The 21,681-nt window shown below is 36.1% G+C and overlaps 1 protein-coding gene across 19 annotated transcripts in view; it reads left to right on the top strand.

Annotated features, from left to right (window-relative positions):
- BCAS3 (BCAS3 microtubule associated cell migration factor) overlaps positions 1–21,681 on the top strand; it is a 754,554-nt gene that overhangs the window by 280,979 nt on the left and 451,894 nt on the right. For all 19 annotated transcript variants that reach the window (XM_078373699.1, XM_078373700.1, XM_078373696.1 and 16 more), the window contains one exon: positions 12,949–13,082. In XM_078373699.1, coding sequence (XP_078229825.1) covers positions 12,949–13,082 — 134 coding nt within the window. The remainder of the gene's footprint in view (positions 1–12,948; positions 13,083–21,681) is intronic.

Below are 21,681 nucleotides of genomic sequence, written 5' to 3'. Positions count from 1 at the left end.
GGATTTCAGGTGCATGCCACTGGGACTGGCTAATAATTATATATTTTTTAGTACAGATGGGATTTTGCCATGTTGTCCAGGCTGGTCATGAACTCCTGACCTCAGGTGATCTGCATGCCTCGCAGGGTTTCACTATGTTGGCCAGGCTGGTCTCAAACTCCTGACATTGTGATCTGCTCGCCTTGGCTTCCCAAATTGCTGGGATTACAGGTGTGAGCCACCGCTCCTGGCCCCTTTTAGTCTTTTTAAAAGAGAGACATGTTTTTAGATGACAGTTTTATAAACATGTCCTGGACAACAAAATCCAAGAACAAACTAGGCCGGTAGCCACCTCCTGGAAAACGTTAAAAATAATATAAAATGTACCTGATGGAATAACACCGCAAAATGAATTTTGGAGACCATGTAGGTTGGTCAACTGGGTGGCATACATTTCTGTCTTGTATGGGACCTAGTTACAGAAGAAATGAAGTCATGCTATTAAATAGAATTGTGAAACTTCTAGTTCAGCAGCTGCATTCAGTTTGTTTTTCAATTTTTTATTCCCATTCTTGTTTGTTAGCTGTGACTTTGAGTCTAGAATTAAAACAAATATTTTAGTGGCAGCGTTTATGATTTGTTTAGAAGTACCAGATTGATCCTCAGGCTTAGATCTGGGCAGATTCAATATGGGCAGTGTAAATTTGTTGCTCTCAGGGACAAATTGAATAACATTTTCTAGGGAACTTAAAAAAATTAATGCACTTTATTTATTTTTTGAGATGATGCCTCACTCTGTTGCCCAGGCCGGAGTGCAGTGGCATAATCTCAGTCACTGCAGCATCCACTTCCCAATTCAAGCAATTCTCCTGCCTCAGCCTCCAGAGTAGCTGAGATTACAGGCATGTCCCACCAAACTTGACTAATTTTTTGTATTTTTAGTAGAGATGGGGTTACAGCATGTTGGCCAGACTGGTCTCGAACTCCAGACCTCACCTGATCCCCATTTTCCATCCATTAAGTATCTTTCAGCTCCTTAAACATGTTATATCATTTGTCCTCTGCCTGAAGTCAATTTTTTTTCTTTTTTCTTTCTTTTTTTTTTTGAGACAGAGTCTCCCTCTCTGGCCCAGGCTGGAGTGCAGTGGCATGACATGGGCTCACTGCAACCTCTGCCTCCCTGGCTCAAGCAATTTTATGCCTTGGCCTCCTAAGTAGCCTGGACTATAGGCACTCAGTCCTGCAGGCACCACCATGCCCGGCTAATTTTTTTTTTTTTTTTAGTAGGGATGGGGTTTCACCATGTTGCACAGGCTACTCTCAAACTCCTGAGCTCAGGCAATCTGCCCGCCTTGGCTTCCCAAAGTGCTATGATTGTAGGCGTGAGACACCATGCCTGGCCAGAATCATCTTTTGCCTGGCTAACTCTTACATTGAGTCCTATCTTAAATATCATTTAAGAAGTCTTCTCTGACTCTACATAAAATGTCATGTTCCCCTTCCTCCTTCACTTTGTCACCCAGTTGGGCAAGCTAGTTAATCTGCTTGGTATGCTCAATGCCTCAGTTTCCTCATCAATAAAGTGGGGGCTAATACTGATATCTAAAATAATACCTGGCCAGGTGCACTGGCTCACACCTTTAATTCCAATACTTTGGGAGGCCAATGCGGGTGGATAGCTTGAACTCAGGAGTTGAAGTCCAGCCTAGGCAACATGGGGAAACTCTGTCTCTACAAAAAATACAAAAATTAGCTGGGTGTGGTGGTGTGCACCTGTAATTCTAGCTACTTGGAAGGCTGAGACAGGAGAATTGCTTGAGCCTGGGAGGCAGAGATTGCAGTGAGCCATGTTTGTGCCACTGCACTTACATGGGTGACAGAGCAAGACCCTGTCTAAAAAAATGAAAAATAAAATAAAATAATACCTAACAAATAGAATAACCTCAGTAGATATTTGTCATTTCTGTTTTCATTACTATCAATCACCTTCATCCTAGTTTTAAAATTATTTACATCCATCAGAGTATCTTTTCAATGTATTCTCTGTTAGAGGTAAGCTTTTATTAACATTTTTTCCCCACATATTAGCCAAGTAAGTTTCACATACTTGATACTGAATAAATGCACATTGAATAATTATAATAATTAATTCCATTGGATTGTTTCATAATTGTAATCATGGAAAAACTGTAGCAGGACAAAGTTAACTCATTTATTCAATGTTGTTATTCATTTGTTGAATAAAATCAGCTTATGTCTAAATTGTGGTTTGAATAAGAATTGTCTTTGTCTTTGTAATGTGGAAGTGATCCATGATGGCAAATTATAATACTTGCAGATACATACCACAGATAACTAAAACTGAAATATGTAATAGGTGTTAATTAAAAATACCTCATGGAGGCCAGATGTGGTGGCTCATCCTTGTAATTCCAGCACTTTGGAAGGCCGAGGAGGGCGGATTACTTGAGGTCAGGAATTTGAGACCAGCCTGGCCAACATGGGGAAACCTTGTCTCTACTAAAAATACAAACATTAGCTGGGCGTGGTGGCACACGCCTGTAGTCTCAGCTACTGGGGAGGCTGAGGCAAAAGAGTTGCTTGGACTAGGAGCCTGAGGTTGCCAAGATGGTCCCACTGCACTCCAGCCTGGGCGACAGAGCAAGATTCTGTCTCAAAAAAAAAAAAGCACCCTGTGGAAATGACATTTTTATGTCATAAGACCAATAGATTAGTATACTATTAATTTTATTGTTTTAGACAACAACAAAGGAATATTTCTTATTTATCAAACTGTCGATTAGAGACATAAGGAAGAAATCCTCAATTCTCTGCAATAAGCCTGACATAAACAGACCTGCCACCTTTAATTCAGTAAATAATTGATTTGCTTTCCCAGAGGTATTACTTCTGCCAGCTGAGCAACTGAGGACTGTGAAGTATAACACATCTGCATTTTAAATAATTACCCCTCTTTGGCAGGGAAATTGCTTTTCCATCCATTAATAAGAGGAAAATGAATGTTGAATCTCCAGTGAAACAGAGTAAATATGTATCCCTTTAGATGCTTTGCTACATCTTTAAGAGACTTGAAATTCTTCTGGTTACTTTAATGCTATATATTGAAAGGTGATTGTGGTCTTTGGTTAATCGTTTAAAAAGTTTAGGTTTTTCTTTTTGGACATAAAAGTCCCATTGATTCTAGCAAGTTGTTAGAGAAATACTGTGTCTTGATTTGTTTTTAACATCTACAATGCATCACAGATCCACAGAATAACATGGCTTGAGATTTTTAATCTGACAGTTTATCCCTATCAGACACCTATATTATTTCATTCACAATGCAAAGGCAACGTGAAGAATTTATTTCCTTTTTTCATTAGAAGAGGATGTTTCCATAGTAGGTTTGTTCTTATCCTCTGTTTCATCGTCTTGTAAACCAGTGTGCTTTACTCACGTAATGGATTGACTCCCTGAAGAATTAGTTCTGTTTGCTCTCTGTTCATTGTGGCACTGTAGTTGTGTAATAGAGGGATCTTTGCAGAGGTCATTTACCATTAGGTGTAGTAGGTTTAGTGTCTAGGGACCACAATACTTTTAGAACCTTGCTATAATCTTCTGATTTCTTTTAAAAGCACAAAGAAATCATGGTTTTAAGTTAATATAATGGAGTCATAAAATACAACTTTAAATATTTTTTCATGGAGGAGAGGGCCCATGAAGACCAAAATACCCAGGTACCACCTAGAGTCCCAGTGTAGCCCTGGATTCCATTAGTAAGTGAGGAGCCTTGCCCATTCTTCATCACCACTGCCACAGCACGACCACTTCATTGAATAAAGGTGCTCAGTTAATAGTGCGTGAACTTATGGAAGATATGAATGCATACACTGGGATACTTTGTAAAAATGTGAAGTAAACATACATACCTGTAAAAATATACCTATGGACAACAGATATAACATACCTGCAATAATATAATCATATTTAATTTAATTTTGAAAAGGGTAAAGAAGGATCTATGTAGTCAGGTACATATATGCAAAACACCTGTTGATTTCAACTTTCATTTGTCAGTATACCCTTACTGGTTGTTAAACGCTGAAGCGCTTGAATACTTGTTTCCCCTCCCACTTGCCTCTGGTTCTCCCTCAGTGGCCCAGGCAGTGGATACCTTGTTTCACTATTCTCATTCAGATTGGCCTGTATCTTGCCATACATTAAATATTTTCACATTGCTTTGAAAACGGCCTAGATTTTTCTCAAAGATATATATACATTTCAGAGAGATTTATTAGATATAGTAAGGTGGGTATCTGTGAGAAATGAAGAGTGGATGCAGGAATGGAGGAACAAAGAGAAAATGTAAAAACAGTAAGAGTCTGGGTGCAGTGACTCATGCCTGTAATCCCAGCACTTTGGGAGGCCAAGGTAGGCAGATCACTTGAGCTCAGGAGTTTGAGACCAACTCGTCCAACATGGTTAAACCCTGTCTCTACTAAAAATACAAAAATCAGCCGGATATGTTGGTTCGCGCCTGCGCCTGTAGTCCCAGCTACTTGGGTGGCTGAGGCATGAGAATCACTTGAACTCATGAGGCGGAGATTGCGTTGAGCCAAGATTGTGCACTTGCACTTCAGCCTGGGTGGAAGAGCAAGACTCCTTTTCAAAAATAAAAATACAATACAATAAAAACAGCAAGAGAAGGTTTATGTATAGACTTATTAACATAGATGAAATGAAAAGTCTGATTAATTCTTCCATGTATCTGAAGTCTAAAAAGGATATCTAGAATGCGATGAAAGTGGAGGTAATATATATCAATTAGAATTCAGAATTAATAAATGTAATGTTACTACAGTTTTAAGAGTATAACAGTGTAAAATAATACTATTAAATAAAATTATAGTTAAATAATTTATACTGTAATTATTGATAAAAATTTAAATGAACTGATTTTGTAATTTTTCCTTTGTTCCTTAGAAGACATTGAATATGTAAATATATATATATATAATTTGATTATGTACAGAATGCCTGCCTACCCAGTCATCTTTTTTTTCTATTTCTTTTTTTTTTTTTTTGAGATGGAGTCTCACCCTGTCGCTAGGCTGGACTGCAGTGGCGTGATCTAAGTTCACTGCAACCTCTGCCTCCTGGGTTCAAGCGATTGTCCTACCTCAGCCTCCTGAATAGCTGGGACTACAGGTGCACACCAGTACACCCAACTAGTTTTTGTATTTTTAGTAGAGATAGAGTTATACCATGTTGACCAGGATAGTCTCAATCTCTTGATCTCATGATCTGCCTGCCTTGGCCTCCCAAAGTGCTGGGATTGCAGGCGTGAGCCACTGTGCCAAGCCTACCTGGTCATCTTTTTTATGGATCAGCCATTGTTCTTATATATTCTTGTTCTGTAACATAGTTACAGAGTTACGCTTTGACATTGCTCCTGTAGGTAATCAAACCTAATTTCCAGAGACATTGGTCATTTGGTAATATTTTCAAAATATGCTCATATACCCAAAATGTGTTAACTGATGTACTGTTTGATACAGCATACTTGATGACTATCTTTGAAAATTTATCTTTCATCTAATCATCATTTGTTACTTACTTAGTTTCTGAACACTTGGGCCAGAACCCTGATTCATGTCTGTTATATTTTCCTGTTAGTACTATGATAACTGGTTCTTTGAGCACCCATTTAGCGAAGCTCAAACTCACTGACCTCTTTTTTTTTAACCCCTCACCATGTATCTGTTTCTTTTATATATCCTTCTCTGAATGCCGTGTTTTGAGTTTCTCTCTCTTTTTTTTCTTCTTTGGGGGTAGGGTAGCTGCTCAAGTGTTTTAACTTTCTAAGTGGTCTATTTAACATCTTGTATTTTCCCTCTCGCTGTTCACTCCATATAAAAACAACATGTTTATCTTGTCCTCATGTTTTTTTTTGCTTTTGTCTGTCTTCATTTTTATTGAACTGTAACTTACGTAACACAGGTTGCACAAATTTTACATATATGGCTTGTTGAATTTTATGTATGTGTATACCCCCTAAGCAACATCCAGAGAGTTTAAAAGATCTCTTTCAGACATCTCTGAAACACACGGAATGCCATCCCTACATTTAGAAATTCCTGCATTTCCAAATTTACCTTTCAAATTATTTTGCAGTTCCTAACACATAAAGAATCTATTTGATAAGGATTGGTATCCATGAAATCCTCTTCTTTTCTTATGCTGTTCATAATTATTTCACTTTACTATCCCTTCTGTCTCACAAATTCCTGTTAACCTTCATTCAGGGTGTACTTTACTATGTACTTCTAGCAATTATTGTCTGTCACTCGAATTTAGCATTAGTTGACTGTGTGTTTGTGTGTGTATCTGTATCTATAATTTTTCCTTGAGGTTGGTTATAGTCTGATACTGCTATGTAGATACCTATAGATCTTGAGTACTAAGCTTTGTGTTGGAACAGATTATATACCAGAAGCTAACACTGTTTTATCCTTAGACTTTTCCAGTGATATTTCTCACCCTTTGTGGATTCCAGCCATCATATCTGTTAATTGAAATGAAGTTGTTTCTAATGCCCTCTTGAAACAGAAAACTGGGAACTGTATCATTTACTCTTTTCCTGAATAAAGTTATGAGTCAGTTTAATCTATCCAAATTAAATTTTCATATCTTTCCAATTCTCCAACTTTACCTAAGTAATTTAACATTTTTGTCATCTCAGTGACCCTCCATGTTGCAATGTTAGAATATGAGCAAGAAAACCCATTTAATTCTGATAACACAGCATATTTTTATAAAAATTTTGTCACACAAAATGTGACAAAATTTTTTGTCACTTTTATGCCTTGATATATTAGTAGTATTTTGTGTGTTATTATTCATAAATGATTAACCTTATTTTATATATTCATTTATTTATTTTGAGATGGAGTCTCACTCTTATTGCCCAGGCTGGAGTGCAATGGCACAGTCTCGGCTCACTGCAACCTCTCCCTCCCAAATTCAAGCAATTCTCCTGCCTCAGCCTCTCAAGTAGCTGGGATTACAGGTGCCCACCACCATGCCTGGCTAATTATTTTATTTTTAGTAGAGATGGGGTTTCGCCTTGTTGGCCAGGCTGGCCTCAAACTCCTGACCTCAGGTGATCCACCCGCCTTGGCCTCCCAAAGTGCTGAGATTGCAGATGTGAGCCACCACGCCTGGCCAAAATTTATGTGAAAGTTCAAAGGACCTAAAATAGCCATATCAATCTTGAAAAAGATAAGAAAATTTAAAAGACTTAAGCTACCTAAATTTCTGAATTAATCTAAAGCTCACCAAGAAAGGATTTTTTAGGGGGTAAATATAAACATAGATGAGTGAATCTAATGTCCAGAATTATATTTGATTTTTCAGAAAAGTGGCAAGTAATTAAATAAATGAAGTGTAGTTTTTTTCAACAAATGGTCCTAGAACAACTGGAATATCTTTTGGTGGGAAAATAAATTTTACTAATATCATACATAAAATTAATTTTAAATGGATAATAGGCTTAGCATAAACACTAAAACTATGAAACTTTAAAAAGAAAATAAAAGGTTTTATCTGTTAATCTTGGGTTAGAGAAAGATTTCTTAGAGCACCGAAATCACAAAATTTTCATCAAAATTGAAAATACCTTGGGAAGATGTTAGATAGTGAAAAAGCATGACACGGACTGGGAGAAAATTTCTGATGATTGATTGATTGATTGATAGATATTGAAAATACACAATTTAAAATGAGGAAAAGATTTAAACAATCTTGTCACAAAAGAAAATATTTAAAAGCCAGTAAGCACATGAAAAACTGATCAACATCAGTGATCACCAAGGAATATTGGCACGTTAAAACTGTGAGAATACCAACTGAAATTATTAAAAAGACGGACAGTATCAAATGTTGGTGAGGTTACAGAGCTTGTGGGAATGTAAAATTATATAGCCACTTTGGAAAATAGTTTGGCAGTTTCTTATAAATATTTAATATGTGACCCTGTGATTCCACTGTTAAATATTCATCCAAGAAAAATAAAAACATATGTCCACATGGTGACTAGTATTTGAACGTTCATAGCAGTTTGAGTCACAATATTAAATAACTAGAAACAGTCCAGGCATGGTGGTTCACGCCTGTAATCCCAGCATTTGGGAGGCTGACGTGGGTGGATCACTTGAGGCTAGTTTGAGACCAACCTCGCCAACATGGAGAAACCCAGCTACTTGGGAGGCTAAGGCAGGGGAATCACTTGAACCTGGAGGCAGAGGTTGCAGTGAGCTGAGATGGCACCACTGCACTCCAACCTGGATGACAGAGCAAGACTCCATCTCAAAAAAAAAAAAGAGAAACAGCTAGGGAATGGATATATAAATTGTGGTATATACTTACGATGGAACACTATTCAGTAATATAAATCAATGAATGATGTACTGTTAAATGCAGCCAATAGACTGAGAATATATTTTGTGATTACATTTCATGAAATTCTAAAACAGGCAGTATTAATCCCTCATAAAAGAAAGCTGATGAATGGTTGCTTGGGGCCAGGTGGATGGGAGAGGATGGTCTGCAAATGAACACAAAGGAACTTTTTTTGAATGCTCTCTCTCTTGAATATGGTAGTATTTATATAGGTATATGTGTTTGTCAGATTTGTCATACAATACACTTAAAATGAATGGATTTATTATATATAAATTATATATTAGTAAAGATTAAAGTGTTAAGAGATATTCTGGCAATGGACAAATACTCTCAACTACCTGAAAAAAATGAGAATACATGTACCTAGACATACACCACTTTCCCAAATATCTATTTGGTAAAGAAATCTGTTAAAAATAATAAACATTAGAATGCTTAATATGGAAATCCACTGGAAATGACCAGAGATGTCATCATAAGCCTGAAAATTTTATGATTCAAAGAGAAAGAAAATAATTAAATATTTAAATAATGATGTTAAGACACTTCAAACTGATAAAACTCAGGAGGATGAATATAACAAGTTAAAAAATAAAGTGAGCTAGAAAATCAGTTGTTGACTTTGTATACTTTTCCATATGAAACAATTAAGGGAAATATCACTGATTTCCTAATTTATGTAGGTTATGGATATATGCAACCTTTGTAAGAGATCAGCTAAATCATCTGCTTTGTTTGGTGGTATTTACTTCAATGTCTTTAACAGAGTGTTATGTAGCAAATTTGATAAATATGTACTATATTTTAGGCTACTAAAGTGGAAGAATACATTGATGAGTTTGATAATTAGTATCTGTAAGCAGCTTAAAAATATGCTCCTATAAGCCACTTAAGAAATTGATGCTGCCCATATGGAGACTTTGGGACCATTGTTTTCCAGTATTCATATTCAGCTTGAATGTTTTATTAATCTGATTTTAATAAGCTATGATATTATGGATTTGTGAAAACTGAGGTTAAAACTTTCTTTCAGTACTGGGATTCTGTTTCTTTGCTTTCGTGTTTACAAATTTGGGTATTTTTCTAAATAATTTGTAGGTTTGCATCTATACAGGTGTTAATTGAAAAGTATTACATGTATCAGCATTAATGCCAAAGTAAAAAATTGTTTTATGAGTGATATAATCTGAATTCCTGTAAAGATTTCTATTTGATTCAGCATAATTGTGTTTATATACCTTTTTGGGAAAGAGTGTGAATAGCTGGTCGTTCGTCTTCTAGTTCACATGTGTGCATATGATAACCATACAATTAGGTAGGTGTTATAAATAGGATATGGCAAAAAAGGCAAACCTACTCATGTTTCCAAGATTTTATAGCATATGCCTGGGGAAGTTTTGCTACTCTTTAATTTACTTTTTGGGTTAACCAGCTGACGCCCAGTTGAAAAGACTTATGTTCGTGTGAGGCCACAAAAGCCTTAATGTTCAGTCTCCAGCTAACTCAGATTTTGGAGGACGCTGTGTACCATCAGCAGCTTCAATCCCCACCCTCTAATGCTAATGCTCATCTATCAAACTTGAGGCTGAGAGTGAGGGAGAGGAAGCTTCCAGATAAACATACAGCAGTGCCTAAACAGCTAATCACTCTAGGCTTCCGCTTCCAGGCTCTATAATTAGAAGTCCTTCTTTTTCCTTGTATTCTCAGATGACGCAAATGCTTTTTGTGGCTTGGCACCTCATTTGGGGCGTGGGTTTAGTTTATGGCCAGGCCAGAGTCTGGTTTAGTCTTCTGATGCTGCATAAATAGTTCTCAAGCCACAGTCTACTCTGTACAAGTTTTTCCTTTTATGTATATGTACATTTTAACTTGTTTTCTAGAAGAAAAAAAAAGCTTGCTATTGCCATAGCAGAATGTGTGCAAAAGAGGAAATTGTAAATGAAAAGAAAGCACGTGATTATATAGTCTTGTACTAGCTATTTTTCTTCTGCTCCTTAAATTTTTTCTTTTATTTTCAAAATTTTATGAAAATAAAAAAACTTATTGGTGGATTGCATTTGCATGGAGGAGTGGAAAAAAAAGTGTTTGAGATTGGATGCACAGATGATATTTAATGGACATTTTCCTGAAAATTTGAATTTGTTTTACATAATCATAACTAAACAGATATGAATGCCAGTTTGCAAAGATAGGAACATATGGGAAAGTGTTCATTTGTGATTTTCATTCATATGTAAAACAGTAATAGTCTTGAGTTGGCAAATGAGGACCTTTATTTGAATGCTCATTCTACATAAAACATTGGTATGATTTAAAATGAAATGTAATGAAGTTTATAGTAGGTGAGAAATATATGTTACAAATGCAAATTCATCTTATTTTTGTCAGAATATTTCTACTGAATTGTTTGTCAAGTGCAGAAAATTTGTTACAGAGAGGTGGAATCAGAACATAGTAGTGGATTTACTGATAATTCAAACTTAGTATAACTCAGCAAAAAAGTAGGAAGAGTGGCAAAGTAGTGTCTGCAAATGGACAACAAAGCATTTATGCCTAAACTTAGAAATTCATTGTTTGAATAACAATAAGTAAGGAATATAAAGTATGTCAATAATCTTATGATCATAGCTAGATATATTATGAGAGGTAAGGTTATATATTGTTATATGTTTAAAAAATAATTTATTAAATTATTAAATTACTTATAATAAATGGCACCTTTCATTTTCTCAAATGTATTATCTTGGAAATAGGACAGTGGCATCTAGTAGGTTATTTTAATTTTGTGACTAGAGCTGTACCTTATATTTGCCAAAGAAATAGCAAACTCAAATGTACTTTATCTTTTCACTGAAATGACTATCTTGTTTTCCCTCAGATGCTTAATTTTCTTTCATGCCTTTTTGTTCAACAAAACATTAGTTTAAATGCTTATACTAATGTGATTCTACTTCTGGGAATAGCAATGTAAATGTACAGACTATTCTTCCCCTAGAAAATAATTATGAAACCTGGACAAAATACAAATGAACAGGCACATAAAATTAGATATGTATATTATAATCTCTGGAACAAATAGTAAAATTTTTATATAAAGAGATATAGCTCAGAAGTCCATAGATAAGTTGTTTATTTTTAACATTCACCAATAAAGATTATTAAAAATAAGTAGTCTCAAAACAGCAAGAAAGCCTGAGAAGAGAAATAAACAAAATTGAACAAAATGTTTTAGTTAGCTTTTTTATATTCAATTTTTATATTCAATAAAAAATATAAAGGCTGGGTATTCAATAAAAATTTATATTCAATAAAAATTGAATATTATAGGCTGGGTGCAGTCCTCACTTTGGAAAGTTGAGGCAGTGCCTGTAGTCCCAGCTACTCAGGAGGCCGAGGCAGGAGAATGGTTGAACCCAGAGGGCAGAGGTTGCAGTGAGCCGAGATTGCGCCACTGCACTCTAGCCTGAGACATATTGAGACTCTGTCTCAAAAAAAAAAGAAAAATCACACATTTGAAAACTAAAAATTTGTCTCAGCCTCCTGAGTTGCTGGGACTATAGGTGCATGCTACCACGCCTGGTTAATTTTTGTACATTTTTAGTAGAGAGGGGGTTTTGCCATGTTGGCCAGGATGGTTTGGAACTCCTGACCTCAGGTGATCCACCTGCCTCAGCCTCTCAAAGTGCTGGGATTACAGGGGTGAGCCACCGTGCCCCTCCAAGATAAGTTTTAAACTGGTGAATTAAGTAGAGGAAGTAGTAGTTGGATTACTAGATAAATTGGAGCATAGAATTAAGGTTTGAAGAAATTGCAAAACAGAGAGTGTGGATTTTAGTTCCATGGGAGTATGCCATTTTCACATTCTTTGTTTTGACAAATGATTGTGGCTAGGCATGGTGGTTCATGCCTGTAATCCCAGAGATTTGGGAGGCTATAACAGAAGGAGTGCTTGAGGCCCAGAGTTTGAGAGCAGCCTGGGCAACATGGCAAGACCCTGTCTTTACAAAAAAAAAGAAAAAAGCCAGGCATGGTGGCATGTGCTTGTAGTTCCAGCTACTTGGGAGGCTGAGAGGGAAGGATTGCTTGAGCCCAGAAATTTGCAGTTGTAGTGAGCTGTGATCAGGCACCTACACCCCAGCCTGGAAAACTGAATGAGATTCTGCTTCAGGTAAATATAAAATAAAATTGTGAATTCTGTAAATTCATCATTGATCAATTCAAGAATGTTAAACTTCTCTCTGCTAGTTTTACAGGAATGCCATAATACCTGCATATCTAGTGTTTATACCTTGGTGATATAATGATGTGATATAATGATATACATTAAGCTTGGTATTCTCATGAAAAAGATACTTTGTTTTAATTTTTTCTTTTGTAAAGTATCTTAGAGCCTTGGTAATTTTTTTCCATTTGATAATATTTTAAATATTGTTGAGTAGCTTTTTAGAATATTTCATCCACATACAGAATCATTTTTATTTTTACTCTTTGTTTTTTGTCTTCCAGGAATGCTTCTAGTCACAACAGACACCCTTGGTCATGACTTTCATGTCTTCCAAATTCTGACTCATCCTTGGTCCTCATCACAAAGTGCTGTCCACCATCTGTACACTCTTCACAGGGGAGAAACTGAAGCCAAAGTAAGCTTTGTATTTTTTCAGAAGGCGATTTCTTCGTGTAATATGACATCTACTCTAGCTGGTCATTTATATCACATTGCAGCTTAATGTTGATGTTTGTGAGAAAATATTGCTTTCTGTCATAGAATGGGTTAGATAATTTGGGGAAAATTCCATTTGACCCAGTAAATACATAAACACTAGATGAATACTTTTTGTTTAAAAATTCAACAAATTTTGATAAAATAGTAGCTCTGTTTATCCTGCTCTTCCCAACCTTATACCATTTCTTGCCCCAGAGAAAATCCCTGTCATTCATCTGTTGTCTCTCGAGACCTTTTACTGGACATTTTGATTCTCTAGATATAAATATGTGTGTGCATACATACACACACATATACATATAAATACAGACATAGTCATATAAACAAAAATAGATTAATGATGAATATGGATATATGGATATAGTGGAGGCTAGTGAGAAACAGTTATGCACATCCCTCTTTAGCTTGATATTTAGTGACATTATATTATTTGTATGAAATCATCCATGGTGGGACTATTTGATCATGAAAATTTGCAAAAACTACAAATCAGGGCTATTTTTTTCCTTCAGAGAGCTGGATGTTAAACATTTACCAGCACATAATCATGTATACATGCATGGGTACATATATGTTCGTATGTATCATTTACTGAGTACTTACATCAGGCATCATGCTAAGTACTTCACAGATATTTAATATTCTTAATATCACATGGTAGATCTGTATATTTTCTTAATAGCCTAAAATCTCAAATACCTTTTGTTTCATACCTTATATGCACTTGCCAGTACTGTATATATGTTATTCTACGAGTCCAAAGTGGTTTCTCTTAAATTCCCACCAAAATAAACAACTATAATGGACTGAATCATTTTAAATATAGAGAACTTAAACTCTAATAGTTATAAGAATATGTTTGAGAAAGCATGAGTTCTTACCCTAGGTCACTTCTTTACTAATTCACTCTGAAAATTGATAAACCAAAAATATACAGTGTTTACTCTTCTTATATCAATTTAATAAGACAAGTAGTTGATGAGGGAAAGATTTTTCATTGAAGGATTCTTTTTTTCCCCCTTGAAATGGAGTCTTGCTTTGTTGCCCAGACTGGAGTGCAGTGGCATGATCTCAGCTCACAGCAACCTCCATCTCCTGGGTTCAAGAAATTCTCCTGCCTCAGTCTCCAGAGTAGCTGCAATTACAGGTGTGTGCTACCCCGCGTGGCTAATTTTTGTATTTTCAGTAGAGATGGGGTTTCACTGTGTTGGTCAGGCTGATCTTGAACTCCTGACGTCATGATCTGCCTGCCTTGGCTTCCCAAAGTGCTGGGATTACAGGCATGAGCCACTGCGCCCAGCTTCATTGAAATAGTCTAACATAAAAAATGCTTAAGTAAAATTTTAAAAATTATTTTTAAAGTTTCTTATAAAATTTTATTTATTTGTTATTATTTTGGGGACAGGATCTTGCTCTGTTATCCAGGCTGGAGTGCAGTGGCACGATCATAGCTCAGTGCAGCCTTGACCTCCTGGGTTCAAGTGATCCTTCTGTCTCAACCTCCCAAGTAGCTTTGACTACAGGTGCATGCCACCACACCTGGCAACTTTTTCAGTTTGTTTTCTTTTTTTGTAGAGATGACACTATGTTGTCTCACTGTGTTGCCCAGGCCAGTTTCAAACTCCTAAGCTCAAGTGATCCTCCTGCCTCAGCCTCCCAAAGTGCTGGGATTGCAGGTGTGAGTCACCACCCTGGCCTATTTTTAATTTTTGTGGGTACATAATAGTTGTACATATTTCTGGAGTACATGTGATATTTTGATACAAGCATACAATGTATAATGATCACATCAGACTAATTGGGATATCTATCACCTCAAACATTTATTGTTTCTTTGTATTGGGAACATTCTAAATCTACTCTTCTAATTATTTTGAAATATACAATAAATTATTGTTAACTATAGTTACTTTTGCACCAAACTAACAAATCAGCTTCTAGATATAGTTAGCACTTTGGAGAAAATATGGAAATAGAGGGATAAAGTAAACAATATCATGAAACTGAAACTATCCAACTCTAAAATATATCAAGTTCTACAATACAAATATGGCTTGATTTCTTTAACAAATAATTGTATTGGGAAAATAAAAGTTGGCCGGTTGTGGTGGCTCATGCCAGTAATCCCAGCACTTTGGGAGGCTGAGGCTGATGGATCAGGACTTCAGGAGATCGAGACCATCCGGGCTAACATGGTGAAACCCCGTCTCTACTAAAAATACAAAAAATTAGCCAGGCATGGTGGCACATGCCTGTTGTTCCAGCTACTCTGGAGGCTGAGGCAGGAGAATTGCTCGAACCCAGGAGGCAGAGGTTGCAGTGAGCCAAGATCCTGCCAGTACACTCCACTGCAGCCTGGGCGACAGAGAGAGACTCTGTGTCAAAAAAAAAAGTCGATGTGTGGTGGGGGAAAGGTGAACTGTTAAAAATTTGAAGGAGACTTTGGAGAGCATCATCTAAATACAAAGCGTGGACCTTATTTAAATAGTCTTTCATACAAACTAAGTATAAAAAGACATTTCAGACAAGTGTGATATTTTTACATTTGACTTACCATACATTATTTATTATTATTAGATATTATATAGATAATATTATTAGATACTTAAGAATTTAAAGTCCTTATTTTTTAGTGATGCAAAAGTATTTACAGATATCTGGAATTTCGTTTGAAATGATCTAGTGGGAGGGGACGGTTGGTTAGATAATAAGACAAGTGACAGAAGAAAATAGAGGGATGGTTATGTTGGTTATAAGAGACTTAATATACACATTGAGTAAATGCATTGTGAAAACTTTGTTTGGACCCTGATCTAAATAAAGTATAAAGAGACTTTTTGAGACAGTTGGAGAAAATTGACTATGAGCTAGGTATATATGATGTTTATCACGTATGACTAATTTGCTGTGTATGTAATTGTGTATCTGTTTTGTAGAGACAGAGTCTCGTGCTGTTGCCCAGGTTAGTCTTGAAATCCTGGGTTCCCACCTCAGTCTCCAAAGTGTTGGCATAAGCCAGTACATTTTCTCGTAACTAATTTTTTCACGTCATTATGTATTAGGCATATATTCTGAATTATTTGCTGGTGAACAGATATGGTATCTCTAATGTGCTTTAAAATATTCTAGCAAAACAAACAATGAGATAGTGTCAACACATTTGCAAAGTGTTAATTATTGAAGTTGAGTGATGCCCACAGAGGTGGGTAATGTTAACATTCTCTATACTTTTTGTATGTTTGGAAATTTCTCTAATAGGAAGCAAAAATAACACCCTTCACCAACTTTTTTACTTACTTTAGCTTTATAACTTGATGCATTGTTCATTTTCAAAAGCTTTTGCAACTGTTGTGTTTTAGAGTGACCTTACTGCGTTATATCGTGAATCCTGTGGAGATTTTGATTTGAATTGAATTGAAATTACATTTTAATACAATTAGAACTGACATATTTATGTTGTGGAAGTTTTGCAACTAGGAATTATAACATTTTAAAGTTTGTCATTGCTGTGATATGGCAAAACTATTGAAAATTTTGTATTGAATTTGCATCTTCCTGCTTTGTTAGATTCTCTTGTAAGATGTTTTTCAGTTAAATTTTCTTGGAATTTCTAAGTGGAATACATTTTCTGAAAATCATTGCTTTTTGCTTTTATTTTTCTCTTTTTGGCTAGGAACTCTAGAATATTATGCAAATTTGTAGTGATAGCTATATTCTTTGCTTTTTGAATAATATCTTACTTTGTTTTCCTTTATTGTTTTGCTCTGTTTCTTGAATATTTTTTATTATATAAGTAATACATAATAACATTTTGGAGGTAAATTTTAGACAATCTGGAAATGCATGGAGCAAAGTATCAAAGTTACCTGACCCATGAACCTCTCTGCAACCAGAGCTGCTTTGCTCGGCAATCTGCTGTGCCTTCTTAAGATTTCCATATGTATTCATGTAGATGAAATTGTTCTTAACAGTGCAGTGGTATTATATCTTTTTCAGTTATTACCCTACCACTGGAGATCTGAGGATTAAATAAAGAGATTTTACTTAACTTTTCTAATTTGAGTTCTGGCAGTTAAAGATCAACAGTTCTTAAAAGCTATGTATGTTTATTTCTGTTTATTATCTAGGGGAAAATTTAACTTACTGATTGATAGGGTTTTGGCATTTTCTTTTTTGAGATGTAGTCTAATTCTGTCGTTCAGGCTGGAGTACAATGGTGCAATTTTGGCTCACGGCAGCCTCTGCCTCCCTGGTTCAAGTGATTCTCCTGCCTCAGCCCCCCAAGTAGCTGGGACTGTAGGCACCCGCCACCACTCAGCTAATTTTTGTATTTTTAGTAGAGACAGGATTTCACCATGTTGGCCAGGCTGGTCTTGACCTCCTGACGTCAGGTGATCCACCTGCCTCAGCCTCCCAAAGTGCTGGGATTACAGGTGTGAGCCATCATGCCTGACTGGGTCTTGGCATTTTCATAGTCCAAGTTCTATTTGAATTAATTCATCAGCTTTAATTAAAATGTTAAAATCTTGAATTCGTATCCTTTATTGTATACTTTTTCTACTTTTTGTGTGATTGTTGCTACAGCTCAGAAAAAGTTAAAGACAGGATATGGGTTTGCACATTTTTCAGTATCTCTATTATTTTATCATCAGGCTAAACTGGGAAGTCTTATCTTTTTAATTTTTAAAAAGTTATTTTTAAACTTTTTTTTTCTTTTGAGATGAAGTCTCACTCTGTTGTCCAGGCTGGAATGCAGTGTTGCAATCTTGGCTCACTGCAGCCTCTGCCCCTGTAATTTTCCTGTCTCACCCTCCTGAGTAGCTGGGGTTATAGGTGCCTATCACCATGCCCAGCTACTTTTTGTGTTTTTAGTAGAGATGGGGTTTCACCATGTTGGCGAGATGGGGTTTCACTCTCACCAGGGTGGTCTTGAACTCCTGACCTCAGGTGATCCACCTGCCTCAGCTTCCGAAAGTGCTGGGATTACGGAGGTGAGCCACTGTGCCTGGTCTAAACTTTTAAGGTCAGGGGTACATATGCAGGTTTATTATATAGGTATATTTGTGTCATGGGGGTTTGTTGTACTGATTATTTTGCCATTTAGGTACTAGGCCTAGTAACCAATAGTCATTTTTTTCTGATCCCCTCTTTCCTACCATACCTCACCCTCAAGCAGTCCTCAGTGTCTGTTGTTCCCCTTTATGTGTCCATGTGTTCTCATCATTTAGCTTCCACTTATAGGTGAGAACATCCAGTATTTGGTTTTCTGTTTCTGTGTTAGTTTGCTAAGGATAATGGCCTTCAGCCCCATCCATGTTCCTGCAGAAGATATAATCTCATTCTTTCTAATGACTGCATAGTATTTCATGGTATATATGTGCCACATTTTCTTTATCCAGCCTGCCATTGATAGGCCATTTAGGTTGATTCCATGTTTTTGCTATTATGAATAGTAGAACATATGTATCCATGTATCTTTATGGCAGAATGATTGATATCCCCTTGTGTATATACCCAGGAATGGGATTGGGCTGAGTTGAATGGCTGTTCTGTTTTTATTTCTTTGAAGAATTGCCATACTGCTTTCCCCAGTGATGGAACTAATTTACCTTCTAACACTGTATAAGCATTCCCTTTCCTCCACAACCTCACCAGCATCTCTTCTTATTTGACTTTTTAATAATAGCCATTCTGGCTGGTATGAGATGGTTTCTCCTGGTTTTGATTTGCATATTTCTGATGACAGTCTTTTGAAAAGTGTCTGTTCATGTCCTTTGTTCACTTTTTAGTGGAGTTGTTTGGTTTTTTTTTTCTTATAAATTTGTTTAACTTTTTTTTTTTTTTGAGATGGAATCTAACTCTATTGCCAGGCTGGAGTGCAGTGGTGCAATCTTGGGTCACTGCACCTCTACCTCCCGAGAATTGTTCAGGCAGTTCTCCTGCTTCACCCTCCCGAGTAGCTGAGACTACAGGTGCATGCAACCATGCCTAGCTAATTTTTGCATTTTTAGTAGAGATGGGGTTTCACCATATTGGCCAGGATGATCTCAGTCTCTTGACCTTGTGATCCCCCCACCTTAGCCTCCCAAAGTGCTGGGATTAGAGGCATGAGCTGCCACACCTGGCCTGTTTAAGTTTCTTATAGATACTGGGTATTAGACTTTTGTCAGATGCATAGTTTACAGATATTTTCTCCCATTCTGTAGATTGTCCATTTACTCTGTTGATAGCTTCTTTTGCTGTGTAGAATCTCTTTAGTTTAACTGGAGCCCATTTGTCAATTTTTGCTTTTGTTGTGATTCTTTTGGTGTCTTTGTCATGAAATCTTTGCCAGTTCCTGTGTCCAGAATGGTATTGCCTAAGTTATCCTCCAGAGTTTTTATATCTTTGAGTTTTATATTTGAGTCTTTAATTCATCTTGAATTGATATTTTTGTATGATGTAAGGAAGGGGTCTAGTTTCAACCTTCTGCATATGGCTAGCCAGTTACTCCAGAACCATTTATTGAATAGGGAGTCCTTTCCCCATTGCTTGTTTTGTCAGCTTTGTCGAAGATCAGATGGTAGGTGTATGGCCTTATTTCTGGGCTGTCTAGTATGTTCCATGGGTCTGTGTGTCTGCTTTTGTATCAGTACCATGCTGTTTTGCTTACTACAGTCCTGTAGTATAGTTAGAAGTTGGGTAACATGATGCCTCCAGTTTTGTTCTTTTTGCTTAGGATTGCCTTGGCTATTCGGGCTCTTTTTTGGTTTCATATGAATTTTAAAATACTTTGGAAGTCTTGTCATTTTAGAAAATTGTGGTGAAATGCAAAAAGAAAACAAACAAAAAAGCCAAAAAAACCCCCACCATTTTAAAGCATACAGTTCAATGGTGTTAATTAACACTGTTGTACATTCATTACCATCATCCAGGTAATCTTAACCTTTAGCATTGAATGACTTTTCTAAGCTATCACTATTTACCATTTTATCCATACCAGTAGTTCCTCAATTAGAGAGAAACTAGAAAATGGAATTTTAGTCATTAGCTCAGTATCTTTTCATTTCTTCTAATGTTCCCATCAGGCAGATTATCATTTATGTGCAAATTTTAGTTCATTCATAAATAAGTATGGGAATATTTAACATTTCATACATATAATGTCCAATTTCTTTCTTCTGGAAGAAATACTTAAAGTATTTTTACCTTCTTGAGGGTGAGGATTGTTTATTATATCTGCTTTATTCTTCCCCAAAATACCTACAATGCATACTTTTAAAGTTTCTATAGCATTTAATGAAATTGATTCTTCTATTATGATTTCATTTTAGAAGTATATATGTTGGATTGTGATTTATATTTTTTATTTATTCAATATTCATGTTCAAAATTACTTATTTCTTCTCCTCTTTATCTAGATGGAATCAATTTTTCTTTGTGTCACTCATTTTATGTTCCATTATAGTACATGTTATTTTGTATTTTGACTGGTTGTCTACTTGTCTGACACCACTAATACTGGGATTGCTTTTAAAAATAAATTGTGCCTTATTGATTTTTATATGCACAGGTCTTCACCAAGAGAGATATATTTTTTCCTTGGACGATATGAAAGTAGAAGGCCAACATGACATGATGCCTTATTACCCTCAATGGTGGAATGTGTATTTCTACAAATGAGAACATTCTTTTATGTAATCATAAAAAATCAAATCAGGCTGGGCACCATGGCTCATGCCTGTAATGCCAGCATTTTGGGAGGCTGAGGCAAGTGGATCATGAGTTCAGGAGTTCGAGACCATTCTGGCCAATATGGTGAAACCCCATCTCTACTAAAAGTACAATTAGCTGGGCATGGTGGTGTGCACCTGTAGTCCCAGCTACTCAGGAGGCTGAGGCAGAAGAATCCCTTGAACCCAGGAGGCGGAGGTTGCAGTGAGCTGAGATTGCACCACTGCACTCCAGCCTGGGCGACAGAGCAAGACTCTGTCTCAAAAAAAAAAAAAAAATTCAAATTAATTTCCATCATCTAATTTTCAAACTCCATTTTAATTTTCACTGATTGTCCCAGTAACTAGCAAAAGGATCTAGTTTGGGGAAACTGAATTTTTATCTCTCTTTAGTCTCATTCTAGAACAGGTCATTATTATTTCTTAGACTTTTATGTTCTCAGCACATTTAAATATTACAAGACGTTTATTTTTGTTGAAAGTGCCCAAATTTTTTTCTCTTATGTTTCATTATGATTAGATTTAGCCTACTTATCTTTGACAGGAATGTCCCAGAGTAGATGCTGGTTTTTATTGTATCCTATCAGGTGGTACATGATTTTGACTTGTTATTGATGATGATCAGTTTAATCACATGACTGAGATGGTGTCTACTAGTCTTCTTCACTGTGCAGTTACTCTTTTGTACTTACAAAAATTTACATGGTTTTTTTGGGGCAGTAATTTAAAACTATGTAAATATCTCATTCTGTATCTGACTTTCAGTTTATTCCTTTATTTACCTATCATTTTGGCCTCATAGAT

Source organism: Callithrix jacchus, chromosome 5, assembly GCF_049354715.1.
Source record: "Callithrix jacchus isolate 240 chromosome 5, calJac240_pri, whole genome shotgun sequence".
NCBI lineage: Eukaryota > Metazoa > Chordata > Mammalia > Primates > Cebidae > Callithrix > Callithrix jacchus.
This window is presented reverse-complemented; position numbering and strand designations above follow the sequence as displayed.